This window comes from Erithacus rubecula (assembly GCF_903797595.1).
Source record: "Erithacus rubecula genome assembly, chromosome: 1".
NCBI lineage: Eukaryota > Metazoa > Chordata > Aves > Passeriformes > Muscicapidae > Erithacus > Erithacus rubecula.
In genome coordinates, this window is record NC_136658.1 from 99059173 (window position 1) to 99082235 (window position 23063).

At 41.3% G+C, this 23063-nt stretch overlaps 1 protein-coding gene across 7 annotated transcripts in view; it reads right to left on the reverse strand.

Annotated features, from left to right (window-relative positions):
• Positions 1–21401, reverse strand: part of LOC306809084 (uncharacterized protein) — a 233254-nt gene extending 211853 nt beyond the window's left edge. For 6 of the 7 annotated variants that reach the window (XR_013776161.1, XR_013776162.1, XR_013776163.1 and 3 more), the window contains exon 1: positions 20319–21401. Coding sequence is in view for 3 of the 7 variants with exons in the window: in XM_079320221.1 (XP_079176347.1) it covers positions 20319–20607 (289 nt within the window). In the remaining 4 variants the exon portion in view is untranslated. The remainder of the gene's footprint in view (positions 1–20318) is intronic. The other variant, XM_079320220.1, reaches the window with a different exon arrangement.
• Positions 21402–23063: the final 1662 nt, after the last annotated feature.

A 23063-nucleotide genomic window follows, 5' to 3' on the forward strand; every position in this document is an offset into this window, starting at 1 on the left:
ACAGTGGTGGCCAGTTTGATTGCTTTATAACTGGCAGAAAAAGACTACAATTATGAGACACAGCCTGCTAGATTTTCTGCAACATCCCCACACCAGAAAGAAATTAGCAATACAAATAAATATATAGAATATCTTCCTCATTATAGATATTAAGTGTGCTGAGGGCTATTAGCTGGTCAAAAATCAATAACCTAAAGAACTGGCTGACTAAGACACTTACTTGAAAATTTCACAGAAGTGTCAGGATATGTTAGAGAGCATTGCAGTGCAGAATGTTTGATCAGCTCCAGAGTTAGTGGAAAATGCCACTCATGTTTGTATAAATGTATGACCAGAAAGCCCACTCAAGATGCTGTAATATCTAGTGCAGCTCTGATACTGTACTCTAGGTAAGTTATAATAGCATTGGTTCAAAGTGATTACCAGCAGTTATCCATACAGCTAAAGAGGGAAACTTTTGATTGTGTGTCCTTAGAGAACAGTTACAACAACTTCATGCAAATATAAGTGCCTTTGCTTCTCTCCCTTTACAAGGCCACCCTCCACAGCACTCCATCTTTTCCCTTACATTCCAGTGAAAGATGGCCCTAAGCCTCTTTAGTTTGTTCCAATACTTGAGGAAACATCTTTCTTTTGATCTTAGGGATGCCTCTCTTTGTGAACTGTGCTAACTGCACATCTCATTAAACCAGTCCATTAGTCCTTCCTGAAGCACACCCCCCTGTACACACAACTTTGTCATAGCTGCACAGAGCCTACAGCCCCAGTCCCCAGCTGAGGGACTCTGGCTGACCTCCTCACCATTAAGTATGTTTTGCAACACCACTAAATTGTTCACACCAGGTATTAAGGGGCTCTCAGCATAACTTCTCAGTGTGACTTCTCACAGTAACACCCTGTCTCTTGAAGATGACTACTGCTGCACTATTTACTTTCTGGATAGGAAATAAAACTATTTGAATTACAAGGAGAAAGAATTGAACTAAACCTAATAAAATTATTTTCCTTAAACTAAGACCAATTGTGTGAGGGTTTTTGCATGCATACAGTCTAATACACACACACACACAGTTTGAAGCTGCAGTAAGTTAAAGAAAAAAATGAACTGCTAAAGAAACTGTAGTCCTAAAAAGTCCTAAAAAGTGCAGAGTCCTATTGGGGTTTTTCTCTCCTTTTTTTCAGTCATAGGTCCTATACCAATTTTGTCCCTACTTCCAGTTGCTATAGATGGTGGGTGATTAAGATTTAATTCACAACCATTTATGTTAGCATGTCTTGAGACAAATCTGTAAAGGTAAATTGCATGCATTCATCTAAGTCTCAGACTTCAAAGAAACTAAGATGAACCTTAAGCAGACTGCTTTTCAAAAACTAATTTTAAAGCCAGTCTCATTTTTTTGGTCATTCTGAGCTGGAGGTAACTCAAATAATTTTCTCTCCATCTAACCTTCAGCATTGCTCACTGTTCTTCCCATGAGCTGAATGAGAAAGGTGATCAGCAGATCAATTACTTAAAGTCTGTTGTAAAATGGCTGCATGCATTTTGTAAGATTCATATTTGCAATGGAGGATGATCAGTACAGATATTTATCGTGTAGTGAGGATGCAGCAGAAAGATTAATTCTTAGAAGTAATTCAGCCTGACAAATAAGGTACTATGAAGATACTGTCCATAAATCAAACCATATCCTACCCAGTGAGACTGACAAGGCTGTTCACATACAGCAGCAATATCTAGGCCTGACCTGGCTGGAAGAGTGAAGGCACTGCATCCAAATAATGTTGTAATTCCTATTATAAGTCCTACCTTTCTTCAGAGACAAGCAAATTACAGTTCAAAGATGATCTGTGGTCTAAACAGTGTTTTCATCCCTTCCAGCAAAATTGTTGCCAGTTTCACTTTGTCAAAGATCTCTCATCAAAATGTGCTCTTCTGAACTGATATGCTACCCGTAAATAAGTTTGAGAATCCTTTGAAATTCAGAAATGACACAATAAAAAAGTCACTGAAACAAATCTTTTTAAGTCCTTTCCTTTTTTCAAAAATTTAGGATGCTTAATGTCTTTGCTGTCCCAACAGACAGGTAGTTAAAAGGAAGGCACATTGTTTAAAAAGAAAAAGGGCAATGTGTGGAAACCACACAACAAAGTAACTACAAATGGGGCACTGCTGTAGAACTCCATTTTTGAGACACAGGAGCAAGGGAATAAATCAAATAACTCAGACTTTCCAAGGCAATATGATGGAGCGTGGAATTTTTGGCACATAATAGTCTCATGATTAATGAAAACACAAATAAAAATCAATGGCTGAGTTGTTCAAAGAACAAATTTTCCCTAGCAGTAAAAAGACTTGAATACTGGCTGCCAGCCTAATTTCATTAGGAAATGCATTCCAATTAATGGAAGCTCTGCAAACAAGAGATAATTACTAAGGCGAGACAGAGGAAAGGCCTTTCAGCTTCTCTTTGGCTGCAGCTTGCCCTTTTCTCCATCCAATTCATTTAAGATGGGGTTCATTGGAATTCTGCAAGTGTATTTTCCAACCTCCTCACCATTCCTGCTGCACAGGAGTCTCCTGGCCTGCTTCTGTCATTGGCCTCATCCCCCATACACACTATGTACTGTGAAGTTTCCCATGCTGGGGAGGGATGTGTTCTCACATCTCAGTATCTCAATGCCAGTTGTGCCATTATTTCTGTGCTACTTGCTCATATTCATTTTGATGCTACGTTTCCTGTGCCAAATTAAATACTGGCACAGACAGGTGCCTGAAATCAAAGTTGTGCCTGCTTATGCTCTGGCAAATTTAGTTTTTTCGCTTCCATGATTTCATTCCCAGGAAAACAGCAATTATGTAACCTTGGTAGAAACAGACGCCAACAATATTAAGCTCACAACTGCACTCCTTTCACCCCAAGGGCCTCTTTCAATGGGAGGATGGAAAGTTTCTTAAAACCAAACAAGCAACCCAGACCTTTTGTTTTAACAGACATGCTTCCCTATTCTATCTGCACGTAGGCAGACACTTGAGGTACTTTGCCTCCCTCCCATTGTCCCCTTGAGTGCTGTGCTCTTACAAAGTGTCTCTGCCACATCTCTCTCACAATCAGTACTGGCCTTGACCCAGAGGATACTGGACAGCCCATCATGAAAGTGTGCAAAGTAGTGCCTTCTGCAGAGCTTAGCAGTGAGGAGGAACCATCCTTGAAGTCCCTCCACTGCACACCAGAAGATGCTGCTGCCAGGGACAAGGATGCTTGGCAGGAGCTGCACCCCACTTGGGTTTTTTCATCCACAGCTCTGCAGAAAAGGTTCAGTTACATTCATCTACAGAGCAAATAAAGCTTAAGTGGCTGCAACTCCATTCTCTTTCTCTGTCTTTGGTGTCCAGCACAAGCTGAGTGTCCATGGACCCAGGGACTGCACGGTTAGCTCACATGGGCCAGCAAGGCACCCCAGGGCTCAGCACTAAGTGCTGTGCAGGGAGAGTGCTGCCATTCTCTCAGCTGCTGCCTGGTATGGAAATGCGTGGGTCAAATCTACAAAAACCAAACTTGAGCATAGAGGCAACCCACTGTTTTTGGGAGACCTAAATCTCAGAGAGACACCCACTTCATAACCTGTTCACATTTAACTTACTTATCTGAAAACTCAAGTGTCTGTCCACAGCCACCACACATGGCATTACATACTTCCAGCATCTTCCCTAACAGGCAAAAATAAAGGGCATGCACAGAAAAAGCACTGGGTTTCACAGAATCATAGAATTGTTATGGTTGGGAAAGACCTATAAAATCAATTCCAATCATCAATCTAGCACCATCACCATCTTCATCATTAAATCATGTTGTCATGTGACATACCCTCATGTTATTTGAACACTTCCAGGGGTGGTGACTCACCCACCTCCCTTTTACAATATTTTACAAGCCTGTCTTGGAAAAAGTGTTTCCTAATATCAAAGCTAAACCACCTCTGGTGCAAGTAAAGGCCACTTTCACTCATCCTGTCACTTGTTACCACAAGACATCAAGCCCCACTTGGCTTCTGGGAGAAATAAGGTCTCCCCTGAGCCCCCTTTTCTCCAGGCCAAACAACCCCAGCTCCCACTGCAGCTCCTCATAGGACTTCCACTTCTGCCCCTCCACCAGCTTTGTTGCCCTTCTCTGGACTCACTCCAGGGTTTGTGGCAAAGGGATACAGGCCTAATTCACCTAATTCTAATAATTTGAGTCACTAATTTAAAAAAGTAATAACAAGACAAAAATTAGACAAAAAAAATCAGCCTATATCACAGACAGCAGTAGAACTATGGTGGTGTCATGCAATGCCAGTTTCCAGAGGCTGATCAGCTCACTGCATGCATTTTAGCCCTGGCTCTGCAGTTCTGAAGTGTTGGGTCAGACATGCAATATACCTTTCTCTCCCACTGTGGCGATACGAGATCATCATTTTAAAGGTCTTCCCTGGCACGGCTGCCAGGCTGCTTGTCTGAGCTGCAGTGGTATTTTTGGAGACAAAGACTTGGATGCAGTGCAGGACAGGTGGCCTGGCAGCAGTGGTAGGAAGCTACCAAACCGTGCAGCGTACATTTCAAAACACAAACCAGAGGGAGAGGAGATAAATCATTTACTGTATTTAACTTAGCATATTGCTACTTTTTGTGACTCATATAGTCTTGCGGAAGAATCTCCAGACAGGTTAAGCCAAGTTTGAAGGAAAGACGATGTAAAGCTTCCAGATTGCCAGGCATCTGTGAAGTTAGTGTGCATAAATGCATGGAGGCAGCAGTGAAAACAACAAAATTGAAAATGGGAAGGAATCTGTATCAGCCCATCTTCCTTCATTCTCCCTGGGTTTCAAGGACCTTTATATGCTTCATTGGTCAAAAATAAACCTGTACCATCCTCTGAAGGCCAGTGCAAAGAGGCATCAGCCAGAGAAAAGCATCAGTACCTTGCACTGCACCTGAAGAGTCTGTCCACAGGACTGCTGTGGTTGTACCAGGCCAAGCAAACCCCATCTCCTTCCAGTGGCAGGGCTGGACACCTGCCATCATGTCACCAGGTCACTTGGCCAGAGCTGGTGTGCACCCAGAGCACAGTCAAGATACAGGTGGCCACAACCTGCAGCTGAGGCACAGACAGGAACCACCTGGAACCACATCCACAGCAGGACCAAGGGTGGGGCAAAGCTGGGGCTCAGTGCAAAATGTCTCACACAGCCCCTCTCGTGTTGTGCCAAAGCCTTGAGACACTTGTGCATCCCACAGTCTTACTGAAGATCTTCTCAGCAGCAAACAGCAGAAATGCTTCTGACTGAACTGAAAAGGCATCCTTCTCTTCCTGGGGTACTCCAACTCAGCATGTCACTAGAAATGTATTTGCAGTGTACAGGAGGCTGTCAGGTACATCTGACTGGACTACACATGATGTGAGATTTGCAAACCCTGGAACAGAGCACATGCTTTTTCCTCTCGGCCCAATTCAAACAAAAAAATTCCAAACTAGGGGCTTCCTTGGGAAGACTCCATTGCATAGCAACTCTTTTGAAGAGTAGTTTTAATGCAGTTACCAAGAGCTACACTCATTCTGTGTTCTTAATTTTAAGCTGAATTCCTTGAAAAACAAGATTTTCTGCAAACTGGCACTTTTAAATGTGCAGGTTGTTCTCAACTAAATATGACAAAGGGGAGGCATCACCAACCTACTCAAATCCAACAAGATTCAAGACAGATGTTGCCAGACAAGGGAAGCCCAAACTGGAGTCCCTGCACAAGAAAAACAATCCCATTAAAACAATGCCAGATACTAGAGTGCTCACGGGGCAGAGAGATTTTATTGCAGCTCAGCAGTGCATAAAGCTTCAAGCAGACTTCATTGCTAGTTAGTCACAGGGTAATGCAAATACAAGACACAACACTATGAAAACAATCTTGTGCAGAGCTGCCCCCATCTCACAGAACAATTTATGAAAAAATTAGGATGTCACACAATGCTGCATGCCCTACAGCATGTGAAATTATCTTTACCAGACAGACTTATAAGAAAAGTCATCAGCTATACTTGGCTACGCATTTTCCCTGCATCCTCCAATAATTTATATTGCATTCATAAATTTACTGACTGCTCTGTCTCTCTCTCTCCCTGACCCATCTCAGCCTGGCCCAGAATGGACACCAGAATAAGCTGCTATTATTTCCAGGGTCATCACAACAAGTGTGGCTCTGCAATCTCTCAGTCTTTTATTGCAAATGCACACTATTCCCATGCCTGGATCTTTCTCCCATCTGAGTCAGGAGAATGAATCATCAAAAATGCTATTGTCAGATGCTTTCTATGAATTACGTTCTGCACTGCAGTGGCTTGCTCTGCTCAGAATTCTCTAGTTTATTGGTATTTCTCCATGGGATTGCTTTTTGAAATCGCTGAACCAAAGTCTGATTATCCCCAAAAGAGGGCAGCCCATTTTAAGCCATTTTTAATGGGCATGAAATTGAAAGCACAAGCCAGTTTGTTACACGACTAGCTTTTTGACTTACATCAAAAAGTAACATCACCATAGGTGTCCAGAAAATATTATTCAAAAAGAAATAGAAGATGTGTTATATATAGACATTATATAACTCAGCAACATCTGATTAACAGGATACTAGTAAGTTCCAGGAGCACACATACCAATATACCATACATACCTACTGCTGTATTTCTCAGTCTCACTTTGTTTCAAGGGCATTTGCTCAGATCAGGTATCTGGGGTACAGAAGAGAAGGAAGTGTTGCTGATTTTGTTGTTCAAGTTTATCCTATTAATATTCTTTAGCAAGAATTAAGACAATTAAGAATTCTGTGTGGGTTTTGATGCCTCTGACCCTGAGTGGGGTAGGAACCGAAGGTGCCGAATGACCTGAGTGAACCAAAATCTGCACCTCCTATAAACCACACAAGCACCAAAATTAGACATCCTTGCTCATTATCTTGATGTTGAATGAATAATATAAAAGACAAAAATATTGTAAAATAAGCAGAGTATAGAAATTAAAGCTAGATAGTTCTAGTCTAGAAATAAGGCATATGGTTTGAACAATGAGAGCTTATTAAATGAGAAGTCCAGTACAGCAGAAGCCAAACAACAACAGTGTATCAATTTTTCTTTGAAGCTACTACCTCTTTCTCAAGACTTTTAATTTTTAAGACTTTTATTTTCAAGGTTGCATGCCTGTGACAGGCAATTCATGCCACAAATAGAAAGTTGTTTCAGTTACTTTCAATTCCATTGCTTTTCACCTGAATAAGTAGCCCTCCAAAATTGCTCTGCAGAAGCTTGTATTAGATCCTCCATCATTTGCCCCTGGCAGATCAAAGCTAGGTCACTTCTAGCAATATAGTCAGATGCAAGAATCCCTGTCTTTCATGCTGGAAGTCAGACTAGAGAAATACAGCTCTTTTCCTTCTTAGTGTCTATGACATGAAAGTCCTGATCACCACTTTTTCTTCTGTTTAACCAGGTATTTAAGCTAGTTCCTAATGAAAATAACATTCTATGACAATTAATTACTTCTTTAAACAATAACGAATGTAGAGTGTGAGAAAAAAAAATAGAATTTCTTTCCAAACTCCACCCATGCTACTTTTTTTATAAAGACATAGAAACAGAATATATTATGAGAAAATAATTACATCGGGCCTCAGGAATGTAAAAATTAAAAAAAACAGAAGTGATAACACTTTCAGAGTAATGACTGTAAGGAGACCAGAAAAATGGCATAAAGTATATCCATTTTCATGACAAAGGCTGTAATGAGAAAAAGTGAAAAACTACTCTGCTTCAGAAGTCTGCACGATCTGATCCTCCATCAATTAGCCATTCCAATCATGTAGGAACGAGTTTCTGTCTACAGAGCAAATCCACTCTGATGGTTAATCCTGTTGTCTTGTAGTTCCCCCTGGAGACCTGAGGATACAAAGTATTATGTCTGGGGTAGCACTGCTCAGATACAGTTTAACAATTCCACTCGTCAAATCCTGGCAGCCTGTATCTCCTGGAAGAACACGGACCACGACAATCCCATCTCAGCCACACACCGATTTCATTCCAAGCTGATGAGGCAGGAGCCCAACTTCCAGGTTTGTCTTACACCTTTGCAGCTGCTTCTACCAACACCCTCCCTGCCCAGCAGGAGGCTGAAGCCACGGCTTTGGCTCTTCCTCACACCATCAGCTGTGAAATGTTCTAGGTCATGAATATTTGCAAATTAAACATCATTATGGCATCTCTGAATTACCAGATAATCAGATTGAATCTCTTTTTCTGAAAATTAAATACCTCAACTGATACAGACATTAAAATGCAATAAATAGGATACAACCTTTCCCATCTGTGCAGTGCTGTTGAACTATGGAATTCCCTTCACTGTTTGAAGTACCTCGTTTCTAAAGGCCAGTAACTCTCCAACACATTTTGGTTTTACTTGTAGTCTGGTAAAGGCCTCTTTATTTTTTTCTTGCAAGCATACCACTTTTGTGATCTCATTTTTTCTTTCATCTGCCTCTTGTCACACAGACCTTTTAAGTGTGACAGTGGTTGTAATTCCTTTCCAATTTTTTGTAGTTTTTTCTTTGAAATTAGCATTCCATATTGTAGAAATAAAAAGCACCTCCTATACTAAGTTCAGCATGTCCATTTATTTATAGCTTATGTATTTTATTCCTCTCCTATTAGGCATCTTCTTCATTTGAGCTTTCAATTACACAGAATTTCATCTCAGCAGAACTTTTTATTACATGGTGCTTAGATCAAACAGTAAGCCACAGAAGATCTTTATAGACAGAGTACACTGCATTTAATATATGTGGGATATGAAAGATTTTGCATATAAACAGTTTTTTAGCCCTAAGTAATATATTTCTGTTTTGTTTTGGTTTGGTTTTTTACTGAACTAATATCTTCTCAATTATCTACAGATTAACACAGTATTTCCTTAAAATAATATATATATAATTTAATATTGTAATAACCTTCAAATGTAAAGCCTTTTCAATGTAACTATTTAGCTTCTCATGTCTTATATTTATCAGAGAACATGATTGCAAAACAGATTTCAGACTACAGTATTCCTTTGTGCAGAATACATCTTCATATACTCACAGAAACACCACTTAAAGAATTTAAGAGACATTAGGAAACATTTTCCACCCAGAGGAAATTGCATTTAAGAAAACAGAAGAAAAATGTTTCACTGATTTTGATTCACTTACATGGAATCACAAAACAGCAGTAGATTTTTAGTTACAGATGGAAAAGGTTCTTTATCATATCATTATTGCCTTTATCAGTGTATCCTCAATTACCATCATCAACAACCTCACCACTGCACTTTTTTAATGTTCTTCTTCCTCTGTATCTTCCCTTCATATTTTAAGAAATAAGGTTTTGGCAACAAGAAAATCCTTAGTAATTCTTTGACTTTGTAAGCTTTTCTATCCTTGGCCATGGAAGACCTTCAGTCCTAGACAACTTCTCCAGGAATTACCTTTTCCTTAGTTAATTATATTCATGTTAATACAACATTTAGCTATAAACATACACATGAACACACGTGGACCCATCTGTATTTGCCTCTCTGTAAACCAGCCTCCAGCTAGCCACATGTGCCTCCCCAAACTAAGAGAGTGGGTTGGGGTTAAAGCTATGACAACACGTTATCAGATGTGAATTTGCATCAAATGAAGACACAGCTCAGCCTCTTCAAAAAAAAGCACACAAAATGCACTTTATTTGATACATTTCTTCAAATAAAGCACTCAAGCAGCTGAGGAGCAGCTGGGACTGAAGCTCCAACATGCTGCAGTGTGCCCCAGCTGCTGGGGCTCTGCTCTGGTACATTGTACCTGACGCACAAGGCTTGTCCAGCACAGATACACTGACGGTGCTGGGGCCACCCATGCCCCATGGCATGCACAAGCCTATTGTTCTCAGGCAGCTGCTTACAATCACTCATAAGTCTGTCAAGATTCATGAGCACTTCTTAAATACAATTGTGGGAACAGAAGTTCAACTTCCATGCCATTTTGCTCCATGACAAACAGTGCTGATCTTTAAAGCTTGGAAAAAAAGAAGCATATTTTTATGACCTCATTGCAGTTCTTTCTAGATGTGACCCTGATGTTTGTGGAAAGGGCAAAGAATCACATACCGTACATCTTGCTAATTCTTTCAGATCTTGTGTTTAGGAATCATCTATAAATATCTACTGGTAATAGAAAATTATTACCTAAGGCTGGGTGCTAGATTGCAACCAGATACCTCCTAACCAGTATTGCTCTTGGCATATCTGCCTATGACATTGGTACATGTTTCTTTTCCACCAAGGTTGGTCAGTATCTTTCACACACATGATTTAATAATCAAAATGTTCTGAACAGAGGTATCAGACAGGTGAACAGAAGTTCTCTCAGATAAGTTTGCAATGTCTGCTGGTGAGCAGATTATTGGAATATAGACATGTACAGCAGCAGCACTCTTGTCTTCTCAGTAAGGACACTGATAGTCCTGCCTACACATGAGATAGCCACAGCCAAGTTCATTCTTCTGCCTAGATAGACAAGACAGACAGAGATAAGGACAGTAAGTTGTAGACTGTAACACTAATAGACCAAGACACAAGAGTAAGGGAACATTACACTAAACTCCAGTTGAACAACACAGTTCTTTATCAGAGACACCTTCAATCCAGCTGTAAAACAAGAAGGCACAGTTCAGCACAAATTGGGGGGAGCAAAAGAAAACAACTGGATCTTCTTTTTAAGCCTGATGGGAAATTATCAGTTCTCATAAGAAATTGAGTATGTGGCAAAAATTGGAAAGAAAGGATCATTTTAAGGCATGACTTCACAGAGAAGAAAGAGAGTTCTACCAATTATACAAACAGTTCCAATGTGTAAGTGTTGCTGCAGCTGCTGGAGAATGTAGACTGTGTATGTTGTAGGCTGCTACCACTGGTAAACTGAAATAGGAATTAACATAAGCACAAAGTAGGCTTCTAATGCAGTAACTGGAATGGGGATAGGGTGGGGAAGGAAGTATTTTTTTGGTCACAGGAAAAAAATGTAAACTTGCTCTTGAGAACAAACATGGAGGGACACATTTTCTTTTTATATTTTTATAAAGTAAAAAAAGAAAACTATCTGAAAAAGAACTTATCATCACAGTTCTTAAAAAATTCTCACTATATTCCTGGAGAAAGACCTGAAATTTGGTAATGCATTTGCTCTTGGGTACTTACCAAGTTTTGTATTTAGTGGTGTCATCAGCATGGTTCAATGGATAAAAGAGCAGTTTGAGACTCATTGATACTACCCCTGGCTCTGTTTCTAGGTGATCTGGGCATGTAATTTCTGAGTCCTCTGCAAAGCAAGCCAGCTTCATTATTTCCAATTTTAGTAGGATGGAAGGATAAATTGCTCCAGTGGGCAAAAGCAGGAGAGAAATGGCATGTACATTTACTAACTGTACTAATTGTATATGAAATACCTGGATTCAACTGAGGAGCATTTTTCATTGCTTTAGTAAAAAAGGTGAAAAACATGCAGGTGAACACTAACTGTTCTAGATGCAAACCATTTTCATGCATTACTCTCAGAGCCCTGTCAGTAGTGAACATCATTAACAAAAACTGAACAGATACTCATGGCTGCACTTAAATGCAAAGGACTTTCTAAAGATCAGACTTCTAGTTCTTGAGAATCAGGAGCAGAACTTCATTAAGATCCCTTGGGCTCATCATGATGTCTAAGTTGTAACTCTGAAACTGGTTTTTCTTTCTGTCACCAAATATTTCAACATTAAGAAATTTCAATGTAGTCTTAAACAATCAGAGCTCTGAAGAGAGACACAAAATTCTTTCACATGTAAGCAACATAAAAACAGTCACAGGAAAACTCTACCAAGATTTTCATTCAACTTCTGTCAAGCACAGTGCAGAATCTCATCTAGCCCAATACTAAAAGTTCATCTTTGTCCTCTACTGCATTTAGCCAGTTCAGAAACCTTGCCTGAGTTGGGCACTGCATTCATCTGCTCTGCTTACAGGCCACAAACAGCTGCATCAGAGAACAGAAGGTCTCTTGTGTTCTGGCTATTTGTCCTGCCTATTTAGGAAAGTTCAGGAAACTTTAGGAAGATTCAAGGAACATAGTAAGAGAGCAAGAGGAGAGGGGAGTACAGACATCTCTTAAGTTCTAAAGCATACACATGACTTTCCCTGCTTTCATTCCTACCAGTAAAAACTTTAACGTAAAACCAATTCTTTGATATAATATCTGAGTAGAGCAAGAGACTACATTAAGTTTCATCAATACTCAGAAGCCTGAATAAAGCTCCAAAATTCTCTAAACAAATAGAAAACCATTATCCACTTGGAAATGGCCATAAACTGCACCAAAAAACCACCAGGGATTGAAGTAATATTTTTTATACAACCGGAATTTCTAAGAGTTCACATCTGAAAAATACAAGTCTTCGAAAATCACAGTCCTTTTAAACTGGAATTTATTTTTATGCAATGTTTCTACCATTACTAACATTCCAGTGGTGAATTTACCTCACTGTTACAAAGACAAACCTTGCTTGCTCAGTTTCACCTTCTAGACAGTGCATTTTATTAGGCTGGTGTTGGCTACACCAAAGAATTCTTTCCCCTATGATGAACCAGTACAGGTACTAAAAACAGAGCAAGTGAAACTGGACCATGCCTCTTTGGTGAATCAAGGAGATAGTGACCTTGGGGGTCCATTTTTCCAAATCATTTACTGTTATGACATTATCTAACCCCTTTTCTCCCTCTAAATAGCAATGCAATCTACATGTGCAAAATACTTCTCTACCCTTACTCAGATGTGTCCTTACACATCTAAGATCCACAGCAGCTCACCAAAATCTCACTCATGGCACACCACATCTTGCACCCACTTTACTAAAACTGACATTCCCTTTGCATCAGATAGCTTTCCTCTTTCTTACACTTACTGTGGAGAATTTATATTGTTACCATCCAGGTCATCAATAAAGTGCTAAATAGTCACTGCTAATAACCAGTTCTTATAGGATCCAACAGAAAGGTACACACTCAGTGAGGATTCCCCACTTACAGCCATGTTTCATAGCCTGTCTGCCAGCTTTTAGTCCATTTAAGAAGCATCAAATTGATTTCATTTCAGTCTAGTCACTTGATCAAAAAATCATGCCTCACAGAAGCATATTATATATTACTTCAACGCAATGGCATTGATCAAACTGCATTTGTTATCTCTCAAAAAAGAGAATAAAGAAAGGAATAAAAAGGCATGTTGATAAAAATCTATTTTCCCAAAGTCATGGGTGACTAGACTTAAAGAATAATAGGAAGCTTAAATGTAGTCCAGTTAAAGAATTTCTTTCATTTTTTCCAGGACCAGAGCCAAATTGATAGGCTTCCAATTATCCAGAAGATTCCTTTTGAAAGCATTGGTGACAAATTTCCAAGTTCACTGTAATTTTTCTATGTTTCAAAGCATATTGAAAAATTCAAGCTTCATAACCCAAAGAATTCTACAGTGAATGCTGCAAAAACTCCTGGGTATTAGTGTCAGGTCCAGATGTTTAAAGAAGCTAAACACAACAGCAGCTCACATAGTAGAGGTGGAGGAGGCTGTTATGTGCTTCCCCATCACCACCAGCTGAGATAGTGTCTTGGTACTTTACCCTTTACTGACACCTGAAGAAGAGAAGTAATTCAATGAATACTTCTTTCTAATTCTAATAGACACTTTTCAATCAACAACCTACTCTTTTGTTCAGACTCCCTTTGTTCTTACTAGGCTTCTTTAAAAAAAAATTTAAAAAAAAAGACAAGAAAAAAGTATTTCATCCATTATTCCATTCACCATTGAGATTTTTGTGTGCCTTTATCAATTTTCTAAACTTTCCCACTGAACTTTTATTTTATAGAACTTTCGTACTCCCAGCTTCTCACTTGGGGATTTCCATAGTAATAATTTTTTTTTAGGGTTTCCTTTGTCTTTTTGGTCATCAAGTCTAACATTCCTAGACAGGAAAAAAAAAATGTTTTGTCATTTTTATTTCTCTTGAAACTTATTTTCAGTACTATGAAATTAGCCATTTTCATAAATCAGCAAGAACAGGAACCTGAATATATTTATTACAGGAAAACAGAATAAAATCATGATCACTTATGCCTAATTAACTATTCATTAGTGATTTGCTTGCCACATAGAGAAGCACTGTAGGAGAGGAGAAGCTGTGGTACTGCTGACTCCAGCTACCATGACACTCAGTACAGAACCTCTCAGTCAAATCCTTATGTGCATCCCCCAGTTCTGTTCTGTGCTGCAGAAAAAATCACCTGAGAGAAGCTGCTGGTCAAAGGCTCGTGGCACAGATGGGGGCTCCTTGCAGGTCACACCACTCAGCTCCTCCAGGGGCAGCAGCACAGACCAGATGGCTCCTGGCTCACCCTGCAGCACCCCTGCACAGGCTCCCTCAGAACTGGCTTGAAAACGTCCCTCTGATACAGAGCAACTCTGCCTGCAGCCCCCTGTCCAGGGAAAGTTAAGGACATTCCCGTTGGATCCAAGGACATTTATTTGGCTCTGGCCAGCTGAGATACAAACTAGATAGCAACTTGAATGGCATTTTCAAGATAAGATCCCAAAACACAAATTCAAGAACAGGATACAAAATTCAATTAATATCACATGCAGATCAAGTGAGGAAAAGAGATTCTTAACCAGTGTGTATAAGACTTTACAGTGGAAAGATTATATTTATTAATAGTAATTTATTATTTATACTATGTCCCAGGAGTATTCTTTCTGCTGTGCAAAGATAAAAAAAAAAAAAAAAAAAAAAAAAAAAAAAGCCTTTTTACTTTAGCAAGAAAACAGTAATTTGCTACATATCAATGGACTGTTTTCTGTTCTTCTGCAAGAGCTATTCTCTGAAGGCTTAAACGGATTGTTCTTTAACCATAATGTTGTTAAAGAAATGCCAGGAAGTTTATTCATGGTTTATTAATACTGCAGAGGGCCCAATGCAGCAAGATGTCCAGACTTCCAAAAAACAGGCTTGCCAACCATCCCCTTGGCCAGTTTCCAATCAAAGGAAGAACATGATAGCCAAACTGCAGCTACAGTGACTTCAGAAATTGTTGAAAAAATAAAAAGTAGAATGATCCCAGACACAGAGCCCTATTCCAGTTTTATACATACACACAAAGAAAGTCCCAAAATGCCACTCACATTTTATTTGCACCATCACATAAAGTCCAGACAGAGCCTTCAACAAAATTTTATCCCCAAATGCTTTTTCAGGTTAGTGCTCTGACACCTAAAGACAAAGCCCCTAACCAACAGCAGTACATTTCTTCATCCTACCATATGCTTTCCTTCCCTGCAGAATATTGATAATTCTGTCATCTGGGCTCCTCTTATCTCTTTGATAAATGAGGCTATTGCCTTCCTAACTTATTAAGGTATTTAGCCTCTCCTTTACATTTGAAACACATATCTGATATACAAAATAATTATGAAGCCCTTCACTAGAAAACTATTTTGGTGATCACCAACTAGACTTAGGTTTGCAGTTCCTGAGACATTTTAAGATTGCTGAATCTCTAGCAAAATCACTGGCATTTCCTCCATTAGGGCCAAACATGTTTCCTTTCCAAGGTTAATCCTTGCAGATTTTTGTTCATCTCTGGAATGTTACAGGATGAAAAAGGGGTTTTAAAGTGACAGCTTTCCCATGAAAAGTAGTTCAGCTTCTTCTGAAGGTACATTCTACTGTTGATCAGTTATTTTGCTCTCTATGAAAATTAATGACTGTACAATACATAGAAATGTGCTATTGCACTCCTGAACAGATAGAGGTTCCCAGCACAAAGTCCAGAAACAGGCTCCAGAGGCATTGCAAAGCTGTCCCTCCCCATGGCTTGGGGAGGCAGAGGGCAGGGCATGGTACCTTCAACACAACAGAACGGACTCCACATCCATTCCCAAGCATTCAGCTCCAGCCACCAGGCAATGCCTTCTCACTTCTTACTCCTCCATATTCCAGAGATGAAAGCAGAGACATTTCAGATGTGATTGCCTGTCCCAGTTGTTTCAACCCTTCATAAAGGAAAGGAATTCATTTATTATAAAAGCTCCCCACAAAAGTGGGGCTGTTCAGTATTTCTGCAGGACAAAAACATCTGTTATTATATGACATTCAGGCATCCTCTTTTCTTTTTCATTACATATGCAAAGTTAGGAACAATGAGTTTACCAGGGCTCCAAGTCCTGCAAACACAAAGTGTTGATTTTTTTTAGAGCATTCTCAAATGCAGAACTACTTCGATAATACGTTTTAAATCCAAGGATTATGTATCAGTGTTTCTTCTGTAATCTTTTTCCTTCAAAGAAATAAAAATTGACTCTATCAAACTGCACAATCACAAAGAAAAATCTGGGAGCCTGACAGACAGAAGCCACTTACTTTTCATGGTGAACTGTTTCTCACCATCTCAGTGCCAAAACATTTCTGCAGACTGTCACAGGGGAACTTGAGGGAAAATTTCTAAGATTTATATTAAGCAAGAGTTTGGGTATCAGGTGACAGTTATTTTTAAATCCTCCTAATGAGGTCATCAAGGATTTTGTTTTCAAACACAGTATTTCTGATTCCAAAACTGTAACTTTTGAAGAATCTGATGGGTTTTAGACTTCATTTTAACATGTATCTCTAGATATTTTAAGGTCCTTTTAAGGTGGCAACTACATTTGAATATGTACCCAGTTCTCCTGAGATGTAAGATGAGACAATTGTTCAGTATATCTTGTCATTTAGCTCATTGGAATTGTGATCTCATTTCAGGTTTTGGCTTAACAAAACCAGTGCTAGCATCCTAAGAGTGGACCTAGTACTTAGAAAGGACAAAAATCTGGAGAATTACAATAAAAAAAGCATGGGCAGCAGGTTGAGGGAGGGGATTCTGCCCCTCTACTTTGCTCTCATGTAACCCCACCTGGAGCACAGGAAGAATAGGGACCTGTTGGAGCAAGTCCAGAGAAAGGCCACAAAGAGGCCTGGAGCATTTCTATGAAGACAGGCTGAGAAGAGTTGGGGTTCCAGTACCTAAGGGGCTACAACAGAGCTGGAGAAGGATTTTTTACAAGGGCTTGCAGTGATAGGACAAGCAAGAATGACTATAAACTACTTTTTTAAGTTCAAAGAGGGCAGCATTAGATCAGTTCTTATGAAGAAATTCCTTAGTGTGAGAGCAGTGAGGCACTGGCACAGGTTGCTCAAAGAACCTGTGGATGACCCAACCCTGGAACTGCTCAAGGCCAGGTTCAATGGGACTCTGAGCAACCAGGTCTAGAAGAAGGTTCCTTGCTTGACAGGGAGTTGAAATGAGATGATCTTTAAGGTCCCTTCCAACCCAAATCATTCTATGACTCTATAACTTTACAACATTTATTTATTTAGTGGTGCCAAGGCGACAGCCTCAGCATTTTTAGCATGTTTCTCCTATAATGCACAGGAACTTTGTTTGAGGGGTTTTTTAAAAGCTCAAGTAAATAGCAGTCCTAAACAATGCAATATTACTTCACACTGTTAAACACCAGTTCAGGTTTTCTCCATTCTACTCTAGGCTGTTATGACAACATAAACAAACTTAAAACATTTGTTGCTATTTGTGCTATGTATTGCTTTACTCAGCCCAGAGTCCTTTTCTCTTTTTCATTATTTCTACCTGGAACTGGGAAACTTTTCTTGAAGCAGTATTGTTTTTCATTTGGAGAAAAAAAAATAAAAAGAAGGCAAGAGAAAATGAAGTATTTAAAAGTCTCACAACTTACAGAGCACATACACCCAGTTATAAATATGCTACAATCAGCACATTGCACATTTTTTGCAGAAAGAACCAGATGATGATGGAATTCAGTTCGTGCTAAGAAAGCAGGAACAGGGCTTATAAGAATGCTTACATCTGCCCCTAATTTGCTTGCACATAAACCCACAGTAATCTGCTTCATTGCCAAAGTCATATAAAGAAATTGGGCACCAAGCAGCATAGGTAATCTCAAACTGGAGGCCCTCCAGCCTAATTAGACACAAACGCCCAGAAGGCCAGAGACTGAAATATGGCATGTAGATTTTGAAATATACAGAGAGACAGAACAGTCTCATTAGCAGCCATCCCAGTGTATGCTTAAGCCTCTGAAGTTCTTTTTTTGACTGAGGGAAGGAGTAAACCATGTCTATGCCCGAGGCTAAGCACAAGGAAAAGCATCCTGCTCCATCTGGAACTGGCCTGATCTCCCAGCCCCCACCCCAGCACGCTCCTCCTGGGCTTTGTGCAACTCTTGGCCACTCTGTTTGTAAAGACAGACCCGCAGTCAGCCAGCTGATTCAGTATCAATAACACTGGAAAGCCAAAACATTATAAGTCATTGAAAAATAAGACAAAGAAGCAATTCTGTGGATAGTTTATAGAGGTATTGCTTTGTTATTCACTACTTAGTAGATACATTTCTTAAGAAAGTTAGTCATGGAGTTTTGCCAGAAGCAATTTTAAAAGAGATAATTTTCCTTATTTCAAACCACTGGAAGTTTTTTTTTATTTTTATTGCATCGAGCAACTATTGTTGGCTACTTTCTGACAACAACCTTGTCTGTCTTTGATTTCATATATGCATCTATTTTATACAACAATGAAAAACTACAAGTGAATTACAGAAATAGACAGAGGAGAAGTCCATGTCAATTTTAAGGCAGAATGGCTGTTGCAAAAAAGGTTGTGTGCAGAACTGACCTCCATGTTGCAATTTCAGGCACTCTCAGGGCCTATTTTTGGAAACATAATGGCTGCACTTAACTAACCAGAGGGTGTGATAGAAATGTTTTTATCAAGTTATCTCCCTCTAAGTTATTTGGAGGAACAATGCAAGGCAACACATTATTTCCTTTTTCAATTGAATTCTTTACATTATCAGGAAATATCACGCCGGCCACAAAACTATAAACAACTTTTGGTTTTAGTAAAGTAAAAGGAGCCTTGTGCTTCTTTCTCTGCAAACACAACACAAAGGAAACACAAGGACACAGAAGAATCCAGAAATCTTGTTTGCAATAAATATTGTGGATAAAACCATCTGTTAATCGACATTCAAGATCAATTTGTACCTTCATTTGTGATACTGTTATTGTATCAGTGCCTGAGATCACCATTCAGCCCCATTTTCTTGATAAATTTTATGGGGAGACGACATCTAACCTTAGCAGCAAGTACCACTGAAGCATTACTATTACAAAACTAATAGGCAAATGTTAAGTGGGGATAATTTTTTAAAGAACTTTTCCTAAAGAATATTTTAATGGTTTTTTGCATTTGTAAAGCTCTTGTTTGGGCTTTTTTTTAAAAATATGTACCAGGATATGCACTGTACTCTTTCGCCCTTCGCTGTGCCTTGGGTTTGAGTTTCAAGGAAAGAAAACAAAGCAGTAGGAAAGGAGTTACTTGGCCACAATGTGGCAAGGCTTTTACAGTCCTGCCCAAGGCTGTGTGACCTCACCCAGCAGCGAAAATCGGGGATGCCCCTCTGCCAGGGGCCCGCCACCGCCGAGGGAGCAGCGCCTTGGCCCGGCGGCCTCCGGGGGCGGACAGACATGAGCTCACCGCCCCCGCCGAGCCAGCTCTGCCCGAGCCACGGCCGAGCGCAGAAAGCAAAGCCGGGCCCGGCCCGTGCTCTGTGCCCGGCGCAGGGAGCCGAGCGGCAGCACCCGCCCCGACGGGCCCGGCGCACCGCCCGCAGCCACCCCGCGGAGCGGCGGGGCCGGCCAGCCGCCAGCCCGAGCCAAGGACAGTGCAAACGGGAAAAAATAAACGGGGAGCGGGCACGCCCCGGCCGGTTGAAGCGCTGGGAAGGGCACACGGCACCCCTGAGGGCCCAGGCCCAGGATGCAGCCCGAGGGCTCCCAGGGGCGGTGCCTGGGACGGGCTGGGAGCGGGGACGGGAAAACCCGCCCAGCACGAGGAGGCCGTCGGCGAAGCCGAGCGGCGGCAGAGCTGCGAAGGGAGATGGCCGGGCGGGCAAAGCAGGGCGGCGGAGGGCACTGAGGGGGAAGCCTGCGAGCCCCGGCCGCGGGGAAACAGGGCTCAGCTCTGTGCTGGGGCGGTGCGCCATGCCCGGCCCGGCCGAGCCCCGGTGCCTGACCCAGAGCTGTCCCGGGCCCCTGCATCGCCCCGACCCCGCACGGGCAGCACCCCCTTACCTTTGGCTGCGGGCGGGGCCGCTGCTCGCCCGGCCCGGCTGCTCCTGCCCGGGCTCCCCGCGGGGCAGAGCGCCCGGCACGGCACGGCACGGCACGGCACGGCACGGCACGGCACGGCACGGCACGGCACGGCACGGCACGGCACGGCACGGCCCGGCTCGGAGCTCCCGGGGCGGCGGCGGCGCGGAGCCGAGCGGGGAAGCCCCGGGCTCTCCCGGCTCCCCCGGCTCCCCGGCCGCCGCCGCACCTGTTGCCAGGGAAACCCAGGTGTCTCCTCAGCCGCGGCCATCCCCGGCGGAGGGGGCGAGGGGCGCCCGCGGCGCGGCGGAGGCGGCGGAATTTTAACGATTTAGCCAGCAGCTTTTCCTACGAGGGGCTGCGAGCGTGGCTTTGGGCAGGTTTCCCCCAGTTTTGGGCACAATAAGCCAGCTCGTCTGTTAAGCTAGGGCCTGTTTCAGAAAGAGTAATTGTGATTTGGGCAGGAACTGCCGGTCCCTGCGAGCCCAGAGAGGCTCCTGTGTCCTGGCGTTGCTATGCGGGACTCCGTGGAACAGGTGGAGAAATCATGAGCGGGTTTCCTTTGGCTTTCTGACAGTGCAGAGCGATGTCATTGCCTTGACTGCTTCAGCAGCAGTTCTGTCTGCAGCATAAGGGCAAGCCAGTGTGCAGGAAAAAAATCACAGAAATTACACCACTTAAAAACTGCCTCCCTTTTGGTGCACGACTATTTTCCTTGCAGTTAACAGTTCCAGGAATTTGAGGGAGGCTGTGCATTAAGGTAACTCTGCCAGCACCCACTCACCATTAAGGCTGACCCTTTGTGCCACTTCTGGCTCTCTCTGACTGAAGATTTCTCCTTTGCATCTTTCTTTTGCAGCAGAAAGGGTGGGTCTCTCCATTTGAATCCTTGTGGTATTCCTTTATTTCCAAAATCCTGTAGTACTCTGCCTGTGCAATAAAAGTAAAAATTAATTTGACAATTTCGGATCATATATTCATTACAACTGATTTTCTTATAAACACTTGAAATTAACTTTTCCTGCCCAAGCGGTTGTTCTATATATTTGAAGTTGTTTTACATATTTTCTACTTCAAAAAATAAAAATGAGGCATGACTGTATATATTTTGGATATGTTAATAAGCAAGAAATGTATATGATTTTATTCAATTTAATATGGTGAGACCTGACAGACAGATGGATAGCCTCTGCATAGGCCATGTCCTGGCACTGAGGGCCCAGAAATAGACATTACTATCCCATATTCTTCTGCCAATAGTACTGGGGAGAACCTGACACTGGGCAACAGTGGTTTCTGCCCCATAGACCTTTTAATCCAATAAAAAATCACCAGACAGTGGCTGGCACTCCCTGATCCCAGGGAAAATCACATCTGGTTTCAGCATGTGTGCCCTCCCTCCCACATGGCTGGGCTGGAGTCTCTTCTGAAACTCCAAACCAATGCTATCCTAACAAAAAGCTTTTAGAGGTACTGCTGCTGTTGTCAAGGAAGGGAAGAAATGTGGTCAAATTAGAGAGATGAGGATATTTTGTTTCCAGATACATCCTCCTGCAGCAGTTGCTATGGTTTTGCACATTCTGAAGTTGTTTTGCTGCATCAGCACTAAAAACTGTCTCACAACATCAAAGGCATCAGCTGAACAGGAGGCAACTCAGTACCTGTGCTGTGCTCATTCCATTTTCTGTGTCAAGATATGCCACAGGTAGTTTTCAGAGTCCATCAGATCTTCAGACCCCCTGCACGCTGACCCACAAGGCAAGGTCATGTACTTTTCCCTTGTTTGAGCAAGATTAAAAGCTCTCTTGGGAATTAGGACAAATGTTATGTGTAGCATGTGAACTAATAAATGATCAGTAATTCCTTCTTCCTCACTTCTTTGCATAATTATTTCACCTTTCTCACGTACAGTGTGAGAGATGAATCTTCAGTTTAATAAATGCCCCTGTGAACATGAAGTGCCTTTCAGTGACCTTAGGGGCAGTTACAACCCATTTTCTTTAAGCATTCAAGTACTGAGCTAAAAAAGAGGAACTTTATAAACTGTTGTGGCAATCATCTTTCCAGAATATAAGATTGCTTCTCTTCTCTCTGTCGTTGTATCCTGACAGGCTTAAAAAAAATCACATATGAGGGAAATAAAAGCAAACTCAAAGTTTCCTCTCAGTGCAGTGAAAATGCAAAGGGTGTTGTTGATTTGCAGAACTACCTGACATAACTTTATTCTGAAAAATACAAAAAACAAGAGTAACTTTAGAGATTTTTTTTCTAATGCTTTTTTGGCTATCACTGTTGTAAAGTTCATGAAACTTGTGTATATGTAACAGCAGAGAAATGGTGCATTTTTAACGTCCCAGTTTGTCACCTTGCATGAACTCACAGTCCATGACATGAATAAGGCCAAGAGTAAAATTAAGATTAAAAGGGGTATGGAAAGAGCTAATAGTAGTTTTTTAATATGTTGATTCTTTGTGCCTGGTGTTCCGATGACAGCTGACCTTATATAACCTACCAGTAATACAGATTTTTACCTGCCATTTTGTCTCACATACAACAACAGCACCAAGTCTGAAGTATTTTTAATCAGGGTACCTGCAGAATTTCACAAGATTTAGATATTTTGGTATTTTATCACATGCACTCTTTCATTTTTCTCATACAAGAAGGATTCAAATAACTGAGTCACAGCAAAGAAACCATGCAGAATTTTATCAGAAGGGTTATATG